A 20,409-nucleotide genomic window follows, 5' to 3' on the forward strand; every position below is an offset into this window, starting at 1 on the left:
AAAGTCAATAATAATCTAGTTTCAACCTATTCCTCCAAATATATCTTTTCCTACAATCCTCACAGAATTTCTGGCTTCTCATTGTTCTCAAAATAGGTCTTGCACTTTTAGTTCTGGCTGACAAATATTTATTGGATAACTGCTATATTCTAGGTCCTATTTCATGCACTGAAGATATAACTGTAAAGAAAAGAATATGAAAAAGAATATGTGTGTGTGTGTGAAACTGAATTACTTTATACCTGAAACTAACACATTGTAAATAAACCATACTTCAATAAAAATAATAATAAAAAGCATATTTACATTTTTAAAAATTCCAATTCTGATATAGATAATGTATCATTTTAAAAATAAAGCTCAAATATACCAATAAAAAAGTAATTAATTAACTAAAAGTCTCACCTTCCCATAGCTTATATTCCAGTGGGGATCTTTTGACTCCTTCTGAGTACATTCTTCACAAGACACTTGTCACACTGTATGATAGCTCTGTCTGTTTTCCGCCATCTGAATACTGCCTCCCCATGGGCATGTGTGTGTTTAGTCCACTTAGTTGTGTCCAACTTTTTGCGACCCCATGAACTGTAGCCTGCCAGGCTCCTCTGTCCATGGAATTTTCCAGGAAAGAATACTGGAATGGGTTGCCACTTCCTACCCCAGGGGATCCTCCTGACCCAGGGATTGAAACCAAGTGTCCTGTGTCTCCTGCATTGCCAGGTGGGTTCTTGACTACTGAGAGACCCGGGAAGCCCTTCCGCACGCACAGCTCAGGGGCTTACTCATCTCCCATCATCCCCATCCCACGCTTTGTTCCGTGGTTGGCACACACTGAATTCTCAATGAATGACTTATATTGTGTATAAAGTTTCTTTTCCTGGAAACGTAAGTTCCTGTTGTATCTAGAATCCATCTGTGAAATCTAACTCTCCTGTTTTATTAAATATGAAGATTAATTTTAGCATTGAATTTTTTTTTAACAAAGCCATTTTGTTGCCAACAGGACTAATGTGAAGCTACTTCTGATGGACCTAAACAAAATGAATGAAACGGGGAGAGGACAGACACATTGGCTTAACCTGTAATGTGTCTTTCCTCAAATTCCAGAATTCCTAAGCCTCTTTCTTTGGGCTTCCCAGGCTGCCTGGTCCACTTGTGGGCAGCTCCTCTGTCTTTTCTCCTTGAGACCAGCAGAGAAGCTAATTTGGGAAGCTGCACATCTTGTTCCCTTTCTTTTTGACCCTAAAGGTAGAAACTGAAGACCAGGTGTTGGCAACCTTCTGTGGCAGGGAGACCACGGACACAGAACAAACCCCTGGCCAGGAAGTGGTTCTCTCCCCCGGCTCCTTTATGTCCATCACTTTCCGGTCAGATTTCTCCGATGAAGAGCGATTCACAGGATTTGATGCTCACTACATGGCTGTGGGTAAGTTGGAGAAGTGGGTGACTCATCCCCACATCTCCCTTTCTCTCTCAAAATTAAAACTGTCTTGTGCTCTCTTCTTTAAAATGAATACCTACTACATAAATTCTACCACTAATGTCTTACTGCATTTGGTCTATCACACATCTATCCATCTATCTATCCTCTGTCCATCAATTCATCCTTTTTGACACATTTCAAAATAAATTGCAGACATCAGTACTCTTCTTCCTAAATACTTTAGCGTTTATATTGTTTATCTAGGGTTCGACAGCTATTCACAGTTTTTTCTTTTAATGTAAAATCTATATATTCAATGAAATGCATAAATCTTAAGTACATTTGTTAAGCTTTGAAAAATTTATATTTGTACATAACTAAATCCCTAACAAGATATTGAGCTTTACCACTAACCCCCAAAGTTCCTTTATGCTCCTTTCCAATTACACCACACTCCTATCGCCTTAGAGGTCACCACAACAGTCCTGATTGTTTCCACTACCATAGATTAGTTTTGCCTCTTGCAAAACTTTATATTAATGAACACATACAGATTATATTTTGGAGATGAGAAATATTTTACTCAGCACAAATTCTTTGATTTTCATTAATGTTGTTCCAATTCATTAGTAACTATTTCTTTTCCTGGCAGAGTAATTTTCCATTGTATAAATATACTACAATCTATTTATCCATTCTCCTACTGACAGACCCCTGGGTTCTATCCATTTTTTTTGGCTCTCATTAATAAAATTTCCACAAACTTTTTTGTACAAGCCATTTTGTAAATATATGTTTTCATATGTTTCACATATGTTTCACTTCTGTGGGGTGTATATTAATATCTAGGATCAAAATTGATTAATCACAGTGTAGGTGTATGTTTAACTCTATAAGAAATTGTCTTATAGACTTTTTCCACAGTGCTTGCACCATTTTGTATCCCTCAAGCCACTCCAGTACTCTTGCCTAGAAAATCCCATGGATGGAGGAGCCTGGTAGGCTGCAGTCCGTGGGGTCGCTAGGGGTCGGACACAACTGAGTGACTTTACTTTCACTTTTCACTTTCACACATTGGAGAAGGAAATGGCAACCCACTCCAGTGTTCTTGCCTGGAGAATCCCAGGGACGGGGGAGCGTGGTGGGCTTCCGTCTATGGGGTCACACAGAGTCGGACACGACTGAAGTGACTCAGCAGCAGCAGCAACCAATGTATAAGAGTTCTGGCTGCTCTATATCCTCACTAACATTTGATGTCATCAATTAAAAAAAAAAATTAACCATTCCAGAGGACGTGGTACTTCATTATGGTTTTAGTTTGCATTTTCCTGGCACCTAGTGATGCTGAGTATCTTTTCATGTGTAAGTTTCTTGGCCATTCCTGTATCTTTTGGGAAGAAATATGTGTTCAAATTGGGTTGAGAACATACATCTTTTTATCTTTATATTTCCAATACCTATGATAGGGCTTGACCCACCTTAGAGACTTAGAAAGAGAGAAGCAACATGGAGGAGAGGTTAAAAACCCAGATTTTAGAGCCAGCCCACCTTGATTGGAATGAGGACTCCACTTACTACCTGTGTGACTTGGAGTAAGTTCTTTCGTGGCTCTAAGTCTCAGTTTCTTCATCTGTAAAAAAGGGGGTCATAATCGTCCTGCTTGCTGTCATCAACTGTTAGAGGACAGTGGCGCCACCGGGAGTCAGGTTGCCTGGGTTTGACCAGGCTCTCTGTGGCCTTGGGTAAGTGTCCTCATTTGTAATTGGAGGCTTAGGTGAGGCTTAAATGAGAGAATGCAGGTATCTCCCAGCACAGTGAGTGGCCCCACAGAGTGCTCTTCACCGTCACACTTGAATTGGTTGTGAGAGGCTCTCCCTGCCCTGCAGACGTGGACGAGTGCACAGAGCGGGAGGACGAGGAGCTGTCCTGCGACCACTACTGCCACAACTACATCGGCGGCTACTACTGCTCCTGTCGCTTTGGCTACATTCTCCACACAGACAACAGGACGTGCCGAGGTGGGGCCCAGCACTGACGCTGTGCATCACTGTCAGGAGCCATATTTTCCAGTAAGATGAGGAGGCTCAGAGGAAGGAGGGACAGGCAGTGGGAACGATTAAAAGTGAAATCAGACCACAAGGATAAAGATGCTGAAAGGCCCACCATCCTGGAAGTCGGGTTCAGATTCTCAGAGAGCTGCATTTGAGAAGCCCTGGCCTCTAGGCCACCTTTCTTCCTGGGGAGCAGGGCTTTCTGCTCTTTAGTCCCTATTTCCTCCTCTCCTGTAAGTAAGAGGTCAAGTCAAGGGAAAACCCAGGTTTCCCAGTTCTGAACTCTGAACCAGGTTTTACCCACCAGATCCTTTTTTTCTGCTCTTCCCTGGCCGCTCACTTTTATATTGTGATAGAGAGAACCCCAGTGCAAGCGAGAGACGGGGAGAGACCGGCAAAGATAAGACAGCAAGAAAACATCGCTTTCCTTCTTGCTCCCTTTGCTTCCCCCTCTCATCCGCGTGCCTTCTCTGCCATCGGATCCAGGCTGAGGTGAGGCGGGAGAAAGAGCAGAACTAAGACATTTCCACGAGGACCTTGCTGGCTAGCGCGTAGTAGGCACAGAGGCAAGTGATGAAATGTAACAAGTGTTGCAGATGAAGTGTGGGTGTGGTACCGTCAGACCCGAGTCTGCACCAAGTGAGCAGGCACTTCCCAGAGATGATGCCCCTGATGGAGGAAAAAGAACAAGGAAAAGGAGGGCACGACAGGCAGAGAGGACAGCTTCTGCCAGCATTCAGAAGTATGACAGGATTCGGAATGTTTGGGGAATTGCCAGTAGATCCGTATGACTGCAGGGTAAGGATCTGGGTCCTAGAAGGACCACTTGGAAGCTGAGTGAGGGAGCGTTGGGGGAGGGCATGCTAGAAACAGGATTTCTTTTCCTTCCTCCTTCAAAAACTTCTACCTCTGAATCAAACCCATCTGCATAAAGCAGGCACACACAGGAGTTTTCTTGAAGAGGGTTGTCTTTTCCATGGTTTTCATTCGGGAAGTATTTATTGAGTATCTACCATGTGCTGAGCACAGAGGGGCTAAGACTGAGCAATGTTTCTGAATCCTGTTTTTCATGTTTGCTTCTGCCCCCAAGAACCGTTTTAAACATTATCTTCCTAACTGTCTCACCCATGAAATTTAATACCACAAATACCCTGTATGTATGTTTATCTACTATATGTCTGCCTGTGTGTTATGCATGAAAAGAGTAACAACTTCCCCTCTCTAAGAACCTATTTTGGCCCCTCTGGGAGCAATGTCATCCCCATGAAAAGGCTTGGGGTAGAATATTAAAGCACAGGGATTCAGAGGCCACTCTAAATCATGTTCTGTAGCTTGTAACTGAGGGACTTTAGAGTTAGCTATGCCTCTTTTCTGGGCCACAGTTTTCTCATTTACAAATGACCAGAAAGAACTGACATGCCAGATCCAAGGACAGTAGTTCAATGGCACATAACAGGGCCTTTGCAGGGTTAAGCCATGGCCAGGATCCAAGACACTGGTTGCTGGGTTGCAACTGCGATGGAGAACAGAGCAGACTCCCTGAGCTCAGGGAGCTTGTGGGGGCAGGAAAATCCACCAAGAAGTACATTCCACAACGGCAGGCAGCGGTCAACAGCATGAAGAGAAACAAAGCAAGGCCGGGGGCCAGAGAGCGAGGGTATGTGTGAGGGCCCTGTGTTAATGAGGGGTCAAGGATGGCTTTGAGCAGAGACCTCATGGAGTCCTGGGCTGAGGGGAGAGCAGCACAGAAGAGGAGAAGGTCCTCTTCCTGACCACACATCTCAAAACCTTCCATCTGAGACCCCTCATGCCCCACACTGAGATTGCAGAATTGGACAAAAAAGCATATCACACTCACTGCCTTTGAGTCTTAACCCTGCAAATTAGTTGGTTGTCTGACCTTGAGTAAATCTCTTCCCCTCACTGAACTTCAGTTTCCCCATCTATAAAATGGGGATAGTGACTCCTCCCCCCACTTTCCTGTCAGAACCACCGGGAAAATTGTGCCATAGCAGATAAGAAAGGGGATGCTGTGGCCTTGAGTGTGGTGTACCGCTTTGCTCCCATGTGTTTCCCACAGTGGAGTGCAGTGACAACCTCTTCACCCAGCGGACCGGCGTGATCACCAGCCCCGACTTCCCCAGCCCTTACCCCAAGAGCTCCGAATGCCTCTACACCATTGACCTAGAGGAGGGTTTCAAGATCAGCCTGCAGTTTGAGGACATTTTCGACATTGAGGATCATCCTGAGGTGTCCTGCCCCTATGACTACATCAAGGTAAAACAGCAGTGGCCATATGCCCTGGGGATACTAACAAATCTTGGCTGAATTGAAAAAATTGGCATTCTCTACCTTCTTCCAGGATAGGGGCCCAAGCAGGTGGCTTACTTTTTAAGTAATTATTTAAAATAACATCTACCACCTTAATTGGACCCAGTCTAGGGAACTTCCCTGATCCCAAATCAGCCCTTTGCCCCACCTGCAAAATCCCTTCTGCCAGGTAACATGACATCATCATGAAGTGACACCAGGGTGAAGATCATGGGGACCATCTTAGAATTCCATCTGTGTGTGTTAGTCATTTAGTGAAAAAATGTGTGACTCTTTATGATCCCATGGACTGTAGTCCATCAGGCTCCTCTATCCGTGGAATATTCCAGACAAGAATATTGGAGTGGGTTTCCTCCTCCAGGGGCTCTTTCCAACCCAGGGATGGAATCCTGGTCTCCCACATTGCAGGCAGATTCTTTACCAGCTGAGCCACAAGGGAGGCCCAGAACTCTGTCTACCATCCACTAGATCCCAGGTGTTAAGCTATGAGCTTATCATTAGGCAGGTAACTCTAGGGGCTTCACTGTCCCCCTCACCATAGTAAGGGTGACAAGATGAAGATACACCCAGGATTATAGAAGTCATCAAATGAGGGTTAAGAAGTGCTGGTCCTCAGAGGAGGAAGGAGAAAGAGTTAAAGCAGAGGCAGGACCCAGGCCTGGGGGCTGGAAATCTGGACCAGCCCAGAGTGCCTCTTCCTTCTCTCTGTCTCCGCTGCCTCTGCCTGAGTGCAAACCCTGCTCTCTCTGGTCAGCGGCAAAGCTACCTGGAGGCTTTTCTGGCATCCGCTCTTGCTCTGCATGGTATGTTCTCTTCTAGCATCCATGGTAAATTTTATAAAAGCCAGGCTATATCAAGATTGTACTTGGAGTAAACATGAATTCCTCAACACAGTATGGCCCGTGGCTGCCTTCCCATCCTCAAGCCATGGCATTCCCTCTCCTCCAGCCTCACTGGCTTCCTTCCTGCTCTTGATACTTACCAGGCTCTTTCCCACTTTTGGCCTCAACCTTTATATACATTGTCTTCCCTGCCTGGAAAGTATTCTCCCCTCCTCCCCAAATTACAAACTCCTACTCATTCTACATATTTCAAATCCAATGTTACCTCCACGAAGAGGCCTTCCCTAACTATCTATTATACTGAAGCTTCCCTGGTGGTACAGTGGTAAAGAATCCACCTGCAATGCAGGAGACACATGCAGGAGACAGGGCTTTGATCCCTGGGTTGGGAAGATTCCCCTAGAGAAGGAAATGGCAACCCATTCCAGTATTCTTGCCTGGAAAATTCTATGGACAGAGGAGCCTGGTGGGATGCAGTCCATGGGGTCACAAAAGAGTTGGACATGACTTAGCAACTAAACAACATCTATTATATTAATGATGAAAATTATATAGACTACATAGATTTTACTACTTAAATTATAAACATATAGCATACATTTATATTATATATGTATACTATATATCACCCTGATTATTTTTGTGATACTTACTACAGTTGGTAATTTTATTTTTATTATTATCTATTAGTCTGCCCCAACTAGACTTCAGGGTCTTTGCAAGCAGGGGCCTCTTCTGTCCTGTCATCTGGACAGGGGTCTGCCCCTCTCTGAACTATAATATGTTCATCTCTGAGAAGAGGATAATCAGCCTGCCTTGTCCACTTCCAAGGTCATTGTAATTTGTGAATGGGAGAGTGGAGATGGAACCCTTTGGGAATGGTAATGCCCAGTAAGAATGTGAGTGAACACCATGAACTCACATGGAAGCTTCCAGAAAACCCTGGGTGCAGAGTAGAGATGATCCCAGAAGCAGTCACTGCCACTCAGGTGTGACCCTGCTTTTTTTCTGTCTCGCCCCTCACAGATTAAAGCCGGTCCAAAAGTTCTGGGGCCCTTCTGTGGAGAGAAAGCCCCAGAACCCATCAATACCCAGAGCCACAGCGTCCAGATCCTGTTTCGCAGTGACAACTCAGGGGAGAACAGGGGCTGGAGGCTGTCATACAGGGCGACAGGTAACATAGCCTCTCCCCTCCTGGGTCACACCTGGCTTCCATGCTCAGCCCTCATGGCATAGCGGCCAGGGAGTGTGAGGGGGTGCTGGCCTGGGGCTCCTCTGGGGATGTGGCAGGACCCCCAACCCTGTCACTGAGCAGCTTGGGACCAAGGTAGATTCTCTCTGCTGACTAGTTTCTCATCTATAAATGGGGTAAAGGGCAGCAATGATGGTGGGTTTGGATAAGACGTTTTAAAAACTGGCTGCACTTCAGAATCATGGGGGGAGATATTTAAAAAAAAAAACAAACATATATGCATCAGTATACGATACTTGTTTTTCTCTTTCTGACTTAATTCACTCTGTATGACAGATTTTAGGTCCATCCACATCTCTACAAATGATCAAATTTCGTTCCTTTTTATGGCTGAGTAACTGGAAAAGACTCTGATGCTGGAAGGGATTGGGGGTGGGAGGAGACGGGGACGTCAGAGAATGAGATGTCTGGATGGCATCACTGACTCAATGGACATGAGTCTGGGTGAACTCCGGGAGTTGGTGATGGACAGGGAGGCCTGGCGTGCTGTGATTCATGGGGTCGCAAAGAGTCGGACACGACTGAGCGACTAAACTGAACTGAACTGAACTGAATGTTCCATTGTATATATGTATCACATCTCCTTTCTCCATTCATCTGTCGATGGACATTTAGGTTGTTTCCATGTCCTGGCTATTATAAATAGTGCTGCAGTGAACACTGGGATACACATATCATTTTGAATTATGGTTTTCTCAAAGTATATGCCCTAGGAAAAATGGTACAGATGAACCTATTTCCAGGGCAGGAATAGAGATGCTGACATAAGAGAATAGACATGCAGACATGGGGTGGGGGAAAGGGGAGGGTGGAACAAATTGGGAGATCAGGATTGACATATATGTACCACCATATCTAAAACAGATAGTTCGTGGGAACCTGCTATAAAACACAGGAAGCTCAATTCAGTGCTCTGTCGTGACCTAGGTAGATAGGATGGGAGAGCGGGGTGGAGGGAGCGGATAAATGTATACATATAGCTGATATGTATACATTTATTGTACAACACAAATCAATACAACATTGTAAAGCAATTGGACGCCAATAAAATAAATAATTTTTAAAAAACTATAGTTAAAAAAAAAAAAAAACAGTTTCCAGAACTTCACACTGTGATTGACTGGGCCTGGAGAGGATCCTTCCAGCCCCAGGCCTTCCAAAGTCTGGGGCAGAAATTTGCGTGTGAGCCTCTAGCACAAAATGTTTCATCATGGTGGTTTGGCTCCTTGTGCACCCAGAGTGAAAAAGCCCACAGGCCTCATTGCCCAATATCTTGAGGCACCAGGTCCTGGTCCAAACCCTGCTGGAGTTACTTGACCTAAGGGCGTACAGTAACTGGAGGAAGAGGGGCAGAGGCAGGACCACAGCTGGATGTGACTAATACAGTGCAAAGACGCTATATCCTGGCCTTGGCTCATCACCAGCTTCAGTGCCTGCTTGTGGGGAGAGGCAGGAAGAGGATATTAATGAGGGAGCGTTTATCCAGGAAATATGTTAGGCAGAGGAATTCTATCCAATTTAGCCTTTTGAAGTGCAAATCACAGTCTCTCTAGCACTGTGAAGAATGATCTTGGGAAGAAAGAGTGCGGTCATCATGAGTGGCCCAAAAGAGCCAACTACTCCCATTGAGTAAAAATTTCAAGGGTATAAATTTCAGCTGAGTATGAAAATTCTGTTCCTCTCATCGGAGGAGTCTAGTATGAAAGGTACACACTGGTAGGTACTGAGTTCCTTGTCCCTGTAGTAATGCCCCACAGGTCTGCGGAAGACAGAAAGGAAATATCAGACAGGAGTTATACTCAGACATTTAATACCTTCTCCTACCCTGAGTTTTGATGAGATCATCTGGCAACCCACCTCATTTTACAGATGAGGAAATAAAGGTCCAAGTTGGAAAGTGACCTGCTCAAGTGTCCAAAGTAAGCCTTCTTCAGGGCCTGGTAGGTCTAGGCCCCCCATACCCTGGGGGTGAGGTTTTCACATGGTTTTTTCCACCTCCATCAGGCCTTGAATTCTAAGGAAAGGCTTCTCATGACCGCACTTTCCTTTGTTTCCTCACCTACTCCTTTCATTGCTCCCCACCAGGGAATGAATGCCCCAAGCTGCAGCCTCCTGTCCATGGGAAAATCGAACCCTTGCAAACCACATATTCCTTCAAAGACCAGGTGCTCATCAGCTGTGACACAGGCTACAAAGTGCTGAAGGTACAGGGTCCTGCCAGGGGAGGGGTGGGTCTCCAGGCTAGGGAAATTCCCCAGAGCCTCCCAGGGCAGATGGGCTTCCAGAGTTTGTCCTGATCCCACCACAGTATTTCCGAACTTTCCCACAATGCACCAAAAATTCCAGCCTTCTGAAAATTCAAAGCGTGTGTCCCAGACTCTCCCTTCTGAAAGTGGTACAAAAGTCCGAGCAAAATATCCATTCAGTCCATCAGTCAGTACAAACAGCCTTAACAAAGTTCATCAGGCTTACCGGGTAGCCCTGGGACAGAAGCTGAGCTTTTAAAGGTGGCACATGAGCATTGCTCATTCTCTGAAACAGTGGTTCTCCTAGGAATCCTCTGGTTAATTTAACAAAATCACCTCCCAGGCCCCACCTGAGATCAATTAAAACAGAATCTCTGGGGCTGGGCCCATGATCATTTTGTCTGTTAAGTTGCCCAGGTGAGTCCAGTGTAAGCCAAGCTAGTGGACTGCTGCTCTCATGGAATGATAATCCAAGTGGGGTCCCCACCACACCAGCACATCACTAGTTAGAAATGCAAGAACTTGGTCCCCAGGCCAGAGCCGCTGATTCAGAAACTCTGGGAGGGGGCCTGGGACACTGATGCTCACGGAGTGAGGTTTGAGAGCCACGGCTCTAAAGAAGGCGTCACCAGTACAGGTGTCCCTTCGCAGACAGCTGCCCAGCCCCCACCAACACCGCCCCCCAACCCCACCCTGGCACTAGGTGTCTCTCCAGACTAGGAACGGGGGAAATGAACTCAGTCTGTCCTCCCCTTGACTTCAGGCCCTCGGAGGCCCCCGTTGGGAAAGCCCAGCGAACAGCCAGCTCTGGAGGGTGAGCTGGTTATGCTGGGAAACAGCTACCAACCCAGCCCCTCCTGCCTTCCTCACCTTCTTCTGCTTCTTCCTAGGACAACGCGGAGATGGACACATTCCAGATGGAGTGTCTGAAGGACGGGACGTGGAGTAACAGGATTCCCACCTGTAAAAGTAAGAGAATGCTATTGGCTGGTTATAAGGCTCACAAGCCCCCCAGCACTGGGGGGATGTGAGCAGAGCCCACACGGGGTTGGGGAGCCTGGCAAGCGCACCCTGAGAGGGATGGGACAGGAATTTTACAGACACAGTGAGGCTGGATGAAAAGCTCTCAAATGTTCCTTTCAGCAGTAAGGTGTTAGGATTTCAAAAGACACTGCTTGTGAGTCCCAGTTTGCTTTCTAAATACTAATTTTACCTCTGCCTGCAGATAGATTGCCAAATTTGCTAGAGGAATAGCTTGTCTCCACGTTTGAAACCAGCTCTGGCATTTGCTAACATAGAACACGATTTTGGTGACTTTGACAGTCTTAATGTGGCCATCAGCTGTGTCCGTTGTCTCCTGGGACAGCTGTGAAGGCTGGGTGGTGAGGTCAGCACAGTGGGCCTGCGCGAAGCAGGGGACTCAGCTCTGCATGGGTTCTTGGAACCCAGAGTTCTTGCCTTGGCTCTGCTGTGATCATGGATAAGATCCTTCATCTCAGCTATAAAGAGGTCTGGACTAGCCTTAATATTCTAGAATATATCCCAGTGGTTCTGAAATAATGCGATCCATATAAATCCTCCAGTAAGTTTTGTACAACTTACTGTAAGAAGTAAAACTGTAAAAACTTATTTGTAAAAATACAAATTGACAGCCACCACGTCCTCTCCCGCTACCCAGGTGATTTTAACGCAAGACTTGTAAGGACCACAGTTTTAGAGGACATCTGTGGCAAAAGTGATGGGAGGAGGCATAGTGACAGAAAGTGAAAGAGAAGAAGGGAAGAAGGGGAGGAGGATTTATATTTGAATGGAGAGGTGAGACGTCAAGAACTAGAGTGGGTCCCCACCCTGCCCCAGCCCCATTTCATGACCCTATATAAACTTTGAAGTGCTATTCCCTTCCCTTGTCCTAAATGACTCAGGTCCAGTAAGCAGGCGGATGCACTCCCAAGGGGACACTCTCAGGGTGGGGCTCCCTTGAAGCAAATCCAAGACATAATTTTGGAGCGGAAAGTGCTTGTTTTAAATTTTCTTTTTAATGTGATATTGTGGCTGGAGTCAGAGCCCAGTGTAGGAAAGAGGGGTATTTTATGACTCCAACAAAAAGTTTCAACAGACTTTTACTGGTTGCCTATGCAGAAGTCCATAGGGAATTCAGATGGAAAAGACAAGGCCCAGACGTTAAAGAACTCAAATGCCAGCAGACACGTGTGCCACCTCCTCCAGCAGGTGTCTCCTGTGTGGTGCTGTGACTGAGGCCTTTGTGAAGAAGAACAAGGCAAGGGAGCGTTCTGAAGGGACTGAAGGACAAGGGGTAGAAAGGACAGGATGTTGCTTTGGAGACAAGGAGTTCTAGATGCCACTCCAGACTCCACCAGTTCAGCATCCCTGAACCACTGGCTCGTCCTCATTTGGCCTCAGTTTCCAGCATTGTTGATTGTTCTGAGGACTAACTGAAATTCGGGTTCAATCCCTGGGTTGAGTTCTCCTGGAGGAGAAATGGCAACCCACTCCAGTATTCTTGCCTGGAAAATCCCATGGAAAAGGGGAGCCTGGCAGGCAACAGTCCATGGGGTTGAAAGGAGTCAGCCTGACTGAGCAACTAATGTGCACCTCATACCCAAGGTGCACCAGGAATAAGCAGAAACCCCAAAAAGCTTGTTCATCCCCCAGTCCAATGCCTTTTAAAAGAAGAGGTTTTGGTCTCTCTTTCACGCTTTTGGAAATTTTGGTAATATTTTTTTTTCCCTAATGAGTCACACACTTTTCATTGTAACAGAAGTGTTGATAAAGCAGGGTAACTCATGTGTTTGATGATACTTTTATGTGACACATTAATATACAAAAGTATCAAGAAAAGAGGAATTTTTTCCTTCCTAATGTGGCCTGGCTCTCAGACACACCGGCATCTCTGCTTGTTTACTGAGTAGGTATTTATTGAGCATTTTTGTTCCAGGCATGTGCCGGGTCCTAGGAGAGATGCAAAGGCAAAAAAGACTGAGAGGTTGGGAGTCCCCAGGGAAAGGGGTTGAGACAGACAGGAAATGTACGTGTGCAGAGAAGAAATCTGCATGGGAACAGGAAGTGGCAATTATGGGTGGTGGTCCTGGCCCTGCCTGCACCTGCTGTGGTGACTCCAAACAAGTCTTGCTCTGCTCTGATGCCATCTGTCAAATGAGGGTTTGGAACAGATGAATGCAAAGCTTGCTCGGGGAGCAGAATGTTATCGTTGCCACGAGCCAGGACTTATGACTGTGCGAGTTCTCAGAATGGTACACATCCCAGTCCCAAGCTGTCCTTCACACTGACTGTACCTGCACTGTGCATTCTTAATCAATTCTGGTGCAGCAATTTCTGTATCTCCTGCATAAACCGTTTCTGCTTTGCTTGCTAATTTTTCTTTCTCTTCTTTTTCTCTCTCCCTTCTCTCTGCTTCCTTTCTCTGCACCTCCTAACCCCTCTTTGATCTTCATCATGGTGGCAGAAACGGAAATGGATGTGGAAAGCGAACCTGAGTCAGAGCAAGTGGCAGAGTGAATGCTGGGACCCCACACTGTGCAGACATCCAGGAATGGACCACTCACAAGACCCCGGGTCCCAGGGCTCCTCCATCCCTCCCCATCCTGCCAACACTCCATTTCCCATTTCAGTGCGGGTTAGAACGGACGCTGAACAAGGCAACACAGGCCCGAGCAGTTGCAACTGCCTCGTGTATGAGAACAACTCTCCTTCTGAGGGTTCACCCATCATTTAAACATTACGCTGGAAAATGATGAAAAGACAATGGGGGGTTTCTTTAGCATGTGTATGTGGACTATACTCTTCTGAAAGGAAAAATGGCTTTGATTCTAGAGACACTTGATTTAATTTATATTCAAATGCTTAGGAGGACCAGGTCAAAGTGAGCCCTGATTTCTACTCCACACCTCTTGGAGGTTGCTACTTTCTTAACAACCCTGAGTAGGTGAGGTTAACAATAACTCATTCAGTGTGGGTTTTTAGGAAACCTAGATCTAGCCTCATGCCCAAAAGTTTCTCTTCCACCTGTCCCTAAAATGGGGCTAAAATCCCATCACCAGAAGATCTTTCCTCTGGGGCTTACAAAGTTTGCATTTCTGAAAATTTCCTAATTAAAGTTTTTCAAAAGATAGGCATCAGACTTGAAAACAGCAGTGTTCAGCTTTAGAGTCATGGGACATCACTGGGTTATAAATAATGATGAAGAAGGGGCTGCAGAGGTTGGGAATCTCTGCTTCAGCCTGAACAAAATCTAGGTGGACATATTCAGAGAACCCTTGCATTACACCGTGACTGCTTATTAGTTTATTCGCTGATTAAATGGCCTCTTGATGAGGGCAGAATCCTGCAAAGTTGGCCAAAGAAAGGTCCATAGACTGAAGTGCCATTCTAGGTCAAGGGTGCCCCTGAGAGAGGAGCTGGGGCAATCACTAAAATAATCATCAGTTGAATCAATATTTTGAACAGCACAAAGGATAACAGGCCTTGCATTCAGTGTGCTAGAGGGGATCATCATTTAGGCTGAAGATATGATATGAACCCAAATAATTACAATACCAGCAAACAAAAGATACATGCGTCAGAGAGTGAAGAATAAAGGGCCGTGCAAAGAAAAATGTGGAAGCAGCTGTATCCAATTAAAAGAATGAGAAAATGCTTTCAAGAAGCAGCAATGTTTGATCAAGGCCGAAGGGTGGGCAGAGCATGAACCACAGGGTTTCCCCGTGTGGGAAAGCAGCAGCACAGTGAGGGGTCCTTGACACTGGAGCACAAGGGCACCATGGGAGGGATGAAGATGGAGCTGGGGTCTGGGTGGGGTGGGGTGGGCTGCACATTTCCAGATCTTGAGAGCCAGGTGAGCCAATTGTGATTGGTTGCCTAGGACACCCCTAGCCTGTGTCAAGGCATCTTCAGGATGGCGGATCAAGAAAGACATGTCTGAAGGAAAATAAATGACAGCAAGAGTGAGAGTGAAGACAGGGTGTGGGTAGCAGAGCCCAACCCAGAGACTAATGAGAAAGGGAGGCCAAGGGAATGGAGGAAAGAAGAGTGTTTGATTCCGAGCGTGGAAGCGACCAGGTGCACTTTAGAGAAGATGTCAAGACCCTTCCGCAAGCAAAGAAGGGCCTGATCTAGCATCTTGGACTGTGTCAGGCAGAGTCCAAAGGGTCTTGCTAAGGGAAGCTGTCCCCATGTCCCATGGAGACACAGTAATTTGCCTACCACTGTAGACCTGGAGAGAAGGTGCACCTCTTCCCCACTCACTATATCCAAGCTGAAGTGATCCTCTGTTTTCCACTGATTGTCACAGCCTCTGTGTGGCTGTAAGAGCAGCTTCATCAGTAGGGCAAGTGACTTCTCTGGAGTGAAGTGAAAGCAGGCCCTCAGTCCAGATAATATCTGCTAGTGTTGGACACGTACAGGCTCTCAGGGGCTTGAACACCTAGCCATGTCTAAGACCAGCCCTGGAATTGCTCCACCTAATACTCGATACTAGGTCTTGAGGATAATTTGGGCAAAATAAACTGCTAGACCTAAGTTAAGGGAGACAAGGCTCATACAAAGATCCAGACACTAATCAATGATATTTCCTAAAAAAAAGAAGGAAGAAAAAGCTGCTCTGAGACTCATCAGGAAAATACATGTAAAATTGCTTACAGTTTTAGATAGTAAATATTATTGCCTCTGGCTGTCATAGTGCTCAAACTTACATACTTCCCCCGCCCCCCCAGAGCAGAAGGGTGTCTCTACTTTTGGGCGAGCAAAACAAATGGGAGTGATTCATCCAGGGGGATTGGAGGCCAGGAAACACCACTAACCAGTTCTCTGGGTGTATTTGCCTTCCTTGTGGATAGGAGGTACCTACCTGCATTTACTCCCATCCTTCATCCCTCTCCTCCATGCTGGAAGCTCTTAAGATCACCTATGTTTTAATCTAGATAACACTCTATTCAATAAAAAAGATAAATTTGGAATTCTAAAATTAAAAATCACAATTTCTGAGTAGCATCTCATGGGTAAATTGCCCCTGTTTCTGTTTTCCAAGGTAAGCAGGTAAAATTCAGGAGGAAGGAAACTGACTTTAGAATGTGATCCTCTGACATCAGACAGCTTATGTCCAGCCTTACCCAGAATATTGATTATAGGCCATTTTCACTAGAAAACAGATTCTAATAACTATCAGTCTGGTTTACTTAAAAAAAGCACTGAGTTTAAGATCAGGTCTAGTTCTCTGACTAATTCACTGTGTGACCTTAGACCAGTCAAGTCTCCTCTCTGGCTCATCTGTAAATAAAGATGATGTTCTAGATTGCCTAACTTCAGATTCCATTCTCTCTGGGAAGTTCTGAGCCCCCTGGAATTCTTTAGTTCTGACAGAGGCTGTTTAACCTAAGATTATGATTTCCTTAAAAATGAGCATCACCCCCTAATAAGGCCCTTGAAGAGATATTGACAAATTGGCTCCTCAGGCCCTGTCCTGGCTCCTGGCAGACTCATGCTGGCAACTCCCAAGACTTGCCTAGACTGGCAAGCTCTCCTAAGACCACCTCTGAGGAGCAGGTATCTTTGGTCTTGTCCTTCAGCCAGCCCCCAGGAGCAGCCACCCACAACGAGAGAAAATGTGCAGGTGAAGATGAAAGTTTGGCTCACCCTAACCGTCCCCATCCTGCCTGCTGTGCCTGTGGGGAGCCAGCAGGGTGGGGCTGTGCAGGCATGCAGGAGCTGAGTTTTTGTTTGTTTTTGTTTTTCCTTAAATGCCAAGCTTCAAAGTGAACACAGTAACTGCTCTTACTCAGCATGTGGTTGGGGCTGGAAGAAGTGAAGGTTCTTTAGTTTATATGAGCCAGAATTTTCTCACTGAGCCATGGGTTTCATATTTAGACAAAAGAGGATAAGAGGATTGCACAATAGAACTGGAAGTCAAGGAGAGGGCCCTGGTGGGGAAAAGTCTAGGATCTGCTTGAATGTCAGCAGACCAGCCCCTGCCCTGGAATTGACACCAGACCAGGTGAGCTGACTGCCCCGCAGGACTCTCACAGATGGGAGAGACCCCCAAATGCAAGGCTGTAACACTGCTCTCTGGAGCTGTGCGCAGTGGACAACCTGCACATGGTATGAGACAGACCAAGTGGCCCCAAGAAGAAGGGGCAAGGCCAGCTGAGGGGTCTGCTCTCTCCCCTCTCAGTTGCGGACTGTGGAGCGCCGGCAGAGCTGGAAAACGGAGTGGTCACCTTCTCCACCAGGAACAACCTCACCACATACAAGTCTGAGATCAGATATTCCTGCCAGAGGCCCTACTACAAGATGCTACACAACACCTCAGGTGAGCCTGCGCGCCTACCCAGCCCACTCCCTCCTCACACTCTGGGCTCAGGGTTAGGCTGGGGGCTAACACAGCCGGTCCGCTGGCCATCATTTGAGAGGAACTGGGAGGAGAAACCCTTGGAGACCTGCCTCACCTCTCCCTGCCTCAGGCCTGCACCCTGAGAGTGAAGCTTCATGACACCCCAGCAGCACGACAGACTGCTGGGACCTATATGACACACTCACAGCCCCCCACGAAGAAGGAACCCTCAGAAAGATGTGAAAAGGCCAATCAGTCCTGCCTCCGCCACAGACGAGCACCAAGAAAATGCTCCAAATTTCCTGCGCCTCCAAGTCCTCTCTTTCAAAGAGGAATAGTGGCAGAGCTCACAGAGCTAGTGTAAGCCTCATGAGATGGTGGGCATGAGTGTGGCTTATGAAGGGTTTATTAAGTTCGGGAGGAAGCAGGGGCAGGGCAAGTGCGCCGCCCAGAGCCGTGTGACTAATGATGAGAAGTGCCCTCCAGGGTCTGGGCGGGGCCCCCACAGGCAGGAGTCAGACTGCTCAAAGGCTCAGACCCCATACTGAAGAGCATGCCATTTATTTTGGAGGCCAATAGGGAGCTATTGTGATTGTGAGCAGAGACAGGACGAGATCAGATTCCCATTTTAGAAAGATGCTTCAAGTTGCAGACCGGACTGGCTAAGAGAGAACAGCATCAGAAAGACTCTTTGGAAGACTTGCAGTGATTCACAGTGGAGGAGTTAAGAGCTCAGATCTATTTTCCATGTGCTATGAATCAACCACGTTCTCCTTTTTCTTCAACCTTTTTTCCCTCACCCAGGTGTATATACCTGTTCTGCCCAAGGAGTCTGGATGAATGAAGACCTGGGGAGGAGCCAGCCCACCTGCCTGCCAGGTACCTCGCACTCAAGTTCTCTGCCTCAAGGTCCCATGCAAGGCACTGGGTCCACCGGTGCTCCGGCTGTTAATGGAGTAAGGGGTAGGGGGCATGATGCTTTGATTGCTTTTGAAGAGGTATCTTTAGATGGTCAAAGGTCAGAAAAGCCTAGCCGCACATCTTCTCGGACAAACCAGCCTCTATGTTCAACCTGTTTTATCACAACAGGACACTTCCTGCCTCCCCTCTCTGCCATTCCGCTCTCGTCCTGCCAGGCTCCTTCTCTCACACAGTTGGTATTTGTATCGGCTGTGCCCCAGGAAAAGTGAGAAAGCGGGTACCTGCTCCTCAAGCACTCACTGTGGCAGAGGAGGTGGAGATCAGACAAGCACCAAATAACCACAGGACACAGCAACAAGTTCTTCCAAAAAGCAGCATACTCAACTCTTAGTGACTGCTGTCTCCCCTGAGCTTACTTATTGACCCTACTTTAAAATGAACAAAGAGTTTTGTGGTAACAGGAAGTGTCCTTCTGCATATAGATTTGGGGGCTATTTTGTGGATATTTGCATTGGTATTAAACAGATGAATGATTTACATCGTAATCATGATGTATGCACATATTCAAATTGACTTAGAATATTTTAGCCCTAAATGCACACTCTAGGGTTAAATAAATAACCCACCAAAATTAAATATTCACAACACAAAAATTTACACTTCAAAAAGAAATAAGAATAGTGATTCAATCAATAGTGATTGAAAGATATAATCACTCAAGAGAAGCAGTGTTGATTTCATCATTTAGTCGAAGAGCAGTAGCTTTGCCATATGGTTCAGGGTTGAGTGGCATTCATATTTTACTGAATTAGAGTGTTGGGTAAACTGAGATAGTGTATTATTTGAATGGTGCATTTTAGTAACCTTCAATATTCACTGAGTAGATTTCTAGATTTAGGTATTAAAATGGAAAGGCTATGGAGCCGTCTACCAGATCTGAAGAAAGTTTAGCATCAGCTTTGGCCATCACAACTGCTACAAGATCTCAGAGAAGGAAAACATTCCTACAGGTGGTTGTCTGGGAGCAAAGAAATGAGGACAGGTTAGAAAGACTTCACTTAAGAGTGCTTTCAATCTAAGCAAGAATTCAAAGAATTCGTGAGGATCTAGAAGAAGGAAAAGCTCAACCCATCCACACTCTGCTGGCCCCCATCATCTGAGTTAGGCTTAGCCAGGAGCACACCTAAGGGCCACCACTGGGGAAGCCTTGGAGAAGATGGGGCATGGTACAGCTGTGACAAACTGGAGATCAAATCCCCATTTGCTAATACTTTGTGGGCCAAAGAAAATGGCAGTGTAGGTGGGTTCCATCCTGGGCAGTCCTGTCGTGATGCCTGGAAGGGGATGAGGCACTGCGCTGGGAGTCAAGGGCCCAGCTCCCAGGCCTGGTGTTGCCTTTTCCTGATCTCCATCTTTGGTAAGTCATCTGACCTCTTTGCGGCTAGGATTTCATACCTCAGAAGTGGGGGAGCAGAATCAGGTGATCCATGACATTGTATATGACTCTTGATGGTCATCATCCTCTAGATTCATACAAAGCATATTGGATATAATGAGTCTTGAAATTCTGGTAACACCTAGTCTTGAGCAGAACATGGTATACCATTGGACCAGGCCAGATAGTTCTAAATTCTCTTCTAAAACACTGAGATTGAACGCAGAAACAAGCCAGAATAGAGAAAGCCATTTCATCTGGCAGCATAATATCCACCTTTCCAAGGAAAATAATAATCAAATATTATTTTCCCCTTATTTTACACTGAGAAAACTAAGGACCAAGAAGGTATAATGATTTAACCAAGGTTACCTACAAAAAGTTAGAGGCAAAACTGGAAGGTGGACTCAAGACTTTTGATGTCAACACAAGCAATGCTGAGCCATTCTTGACTCTGCCATCCTCAGGAACCCAGGATTCCAGAATATCACAATTTTGTTTTTAGGGCCCTCCCTCAGTACCTCCAGTCTTCTAGAGCCCAAATC

General features: G+C 46.2%; 1 protein-coding gene across 3 annotated transcripts in view; it reads left to right on the top strand.

Moving 5' to 3' along the window:
• Positions 1–20,409, top strand: part of MASP1 (MBL associated serine protease 1) — a 50,503-nt gene that overhangs the window by 25,661 nt on the left and 4,433 nt on the right. Inside the window, exons 3-10 of one of the 3 annotated variants that reach the window (XM_055408362.2) lie at positions 1,249–1,426; positions 3,310–3,441; positions 5,555–5,751; positions 7,674–7,821; positions 9,985–10,103; positions 11,036–11,114; positions 17,350–17,487; positions 18,313–18,387. In XM_055408362.2, the coding sequence (XP_055264337.2) occupies positions 1,249–1,426; positions 3,310–3,441; positions 5,555–5,751; positions 7,674–7,821; positions 9,985–10,103; positions 11,036–11,114; positions 17,350–17,487; positions 18,313–18,387 (1,066 nt within the window). Of the gene's footprint in view, positions 1–1,248; positions 1,427–3,309; positions 3,442–5,554; positions 5,752–7,673; positions 7,822–9,984; positions 10,104–11,035; positions 11,115–13,629; positions 14,964–17,349; positions 17,488–18,312; positions 18,388–20,409 lie in introns of those variants that run through there. The other 2 variants (XM_055408371.2, XM_088838346.1) reach the window with 2 other exon arrangements.

Source organism: Moschus berezovskii, chromosome 1 (genome assembly GCF_049115385.1).
Source record: "Moschus berezovskii isolate FMDL1 chromosome 1, NW_MosBer_1.0, whole genome shotgun sequence".
Classification (NCBI taxonomy): Eukaryota; Metazoa; Chordata; class Mammalia; order Artiodactyla; family Moschidae; genus Moschus; species Moschus berezovskii.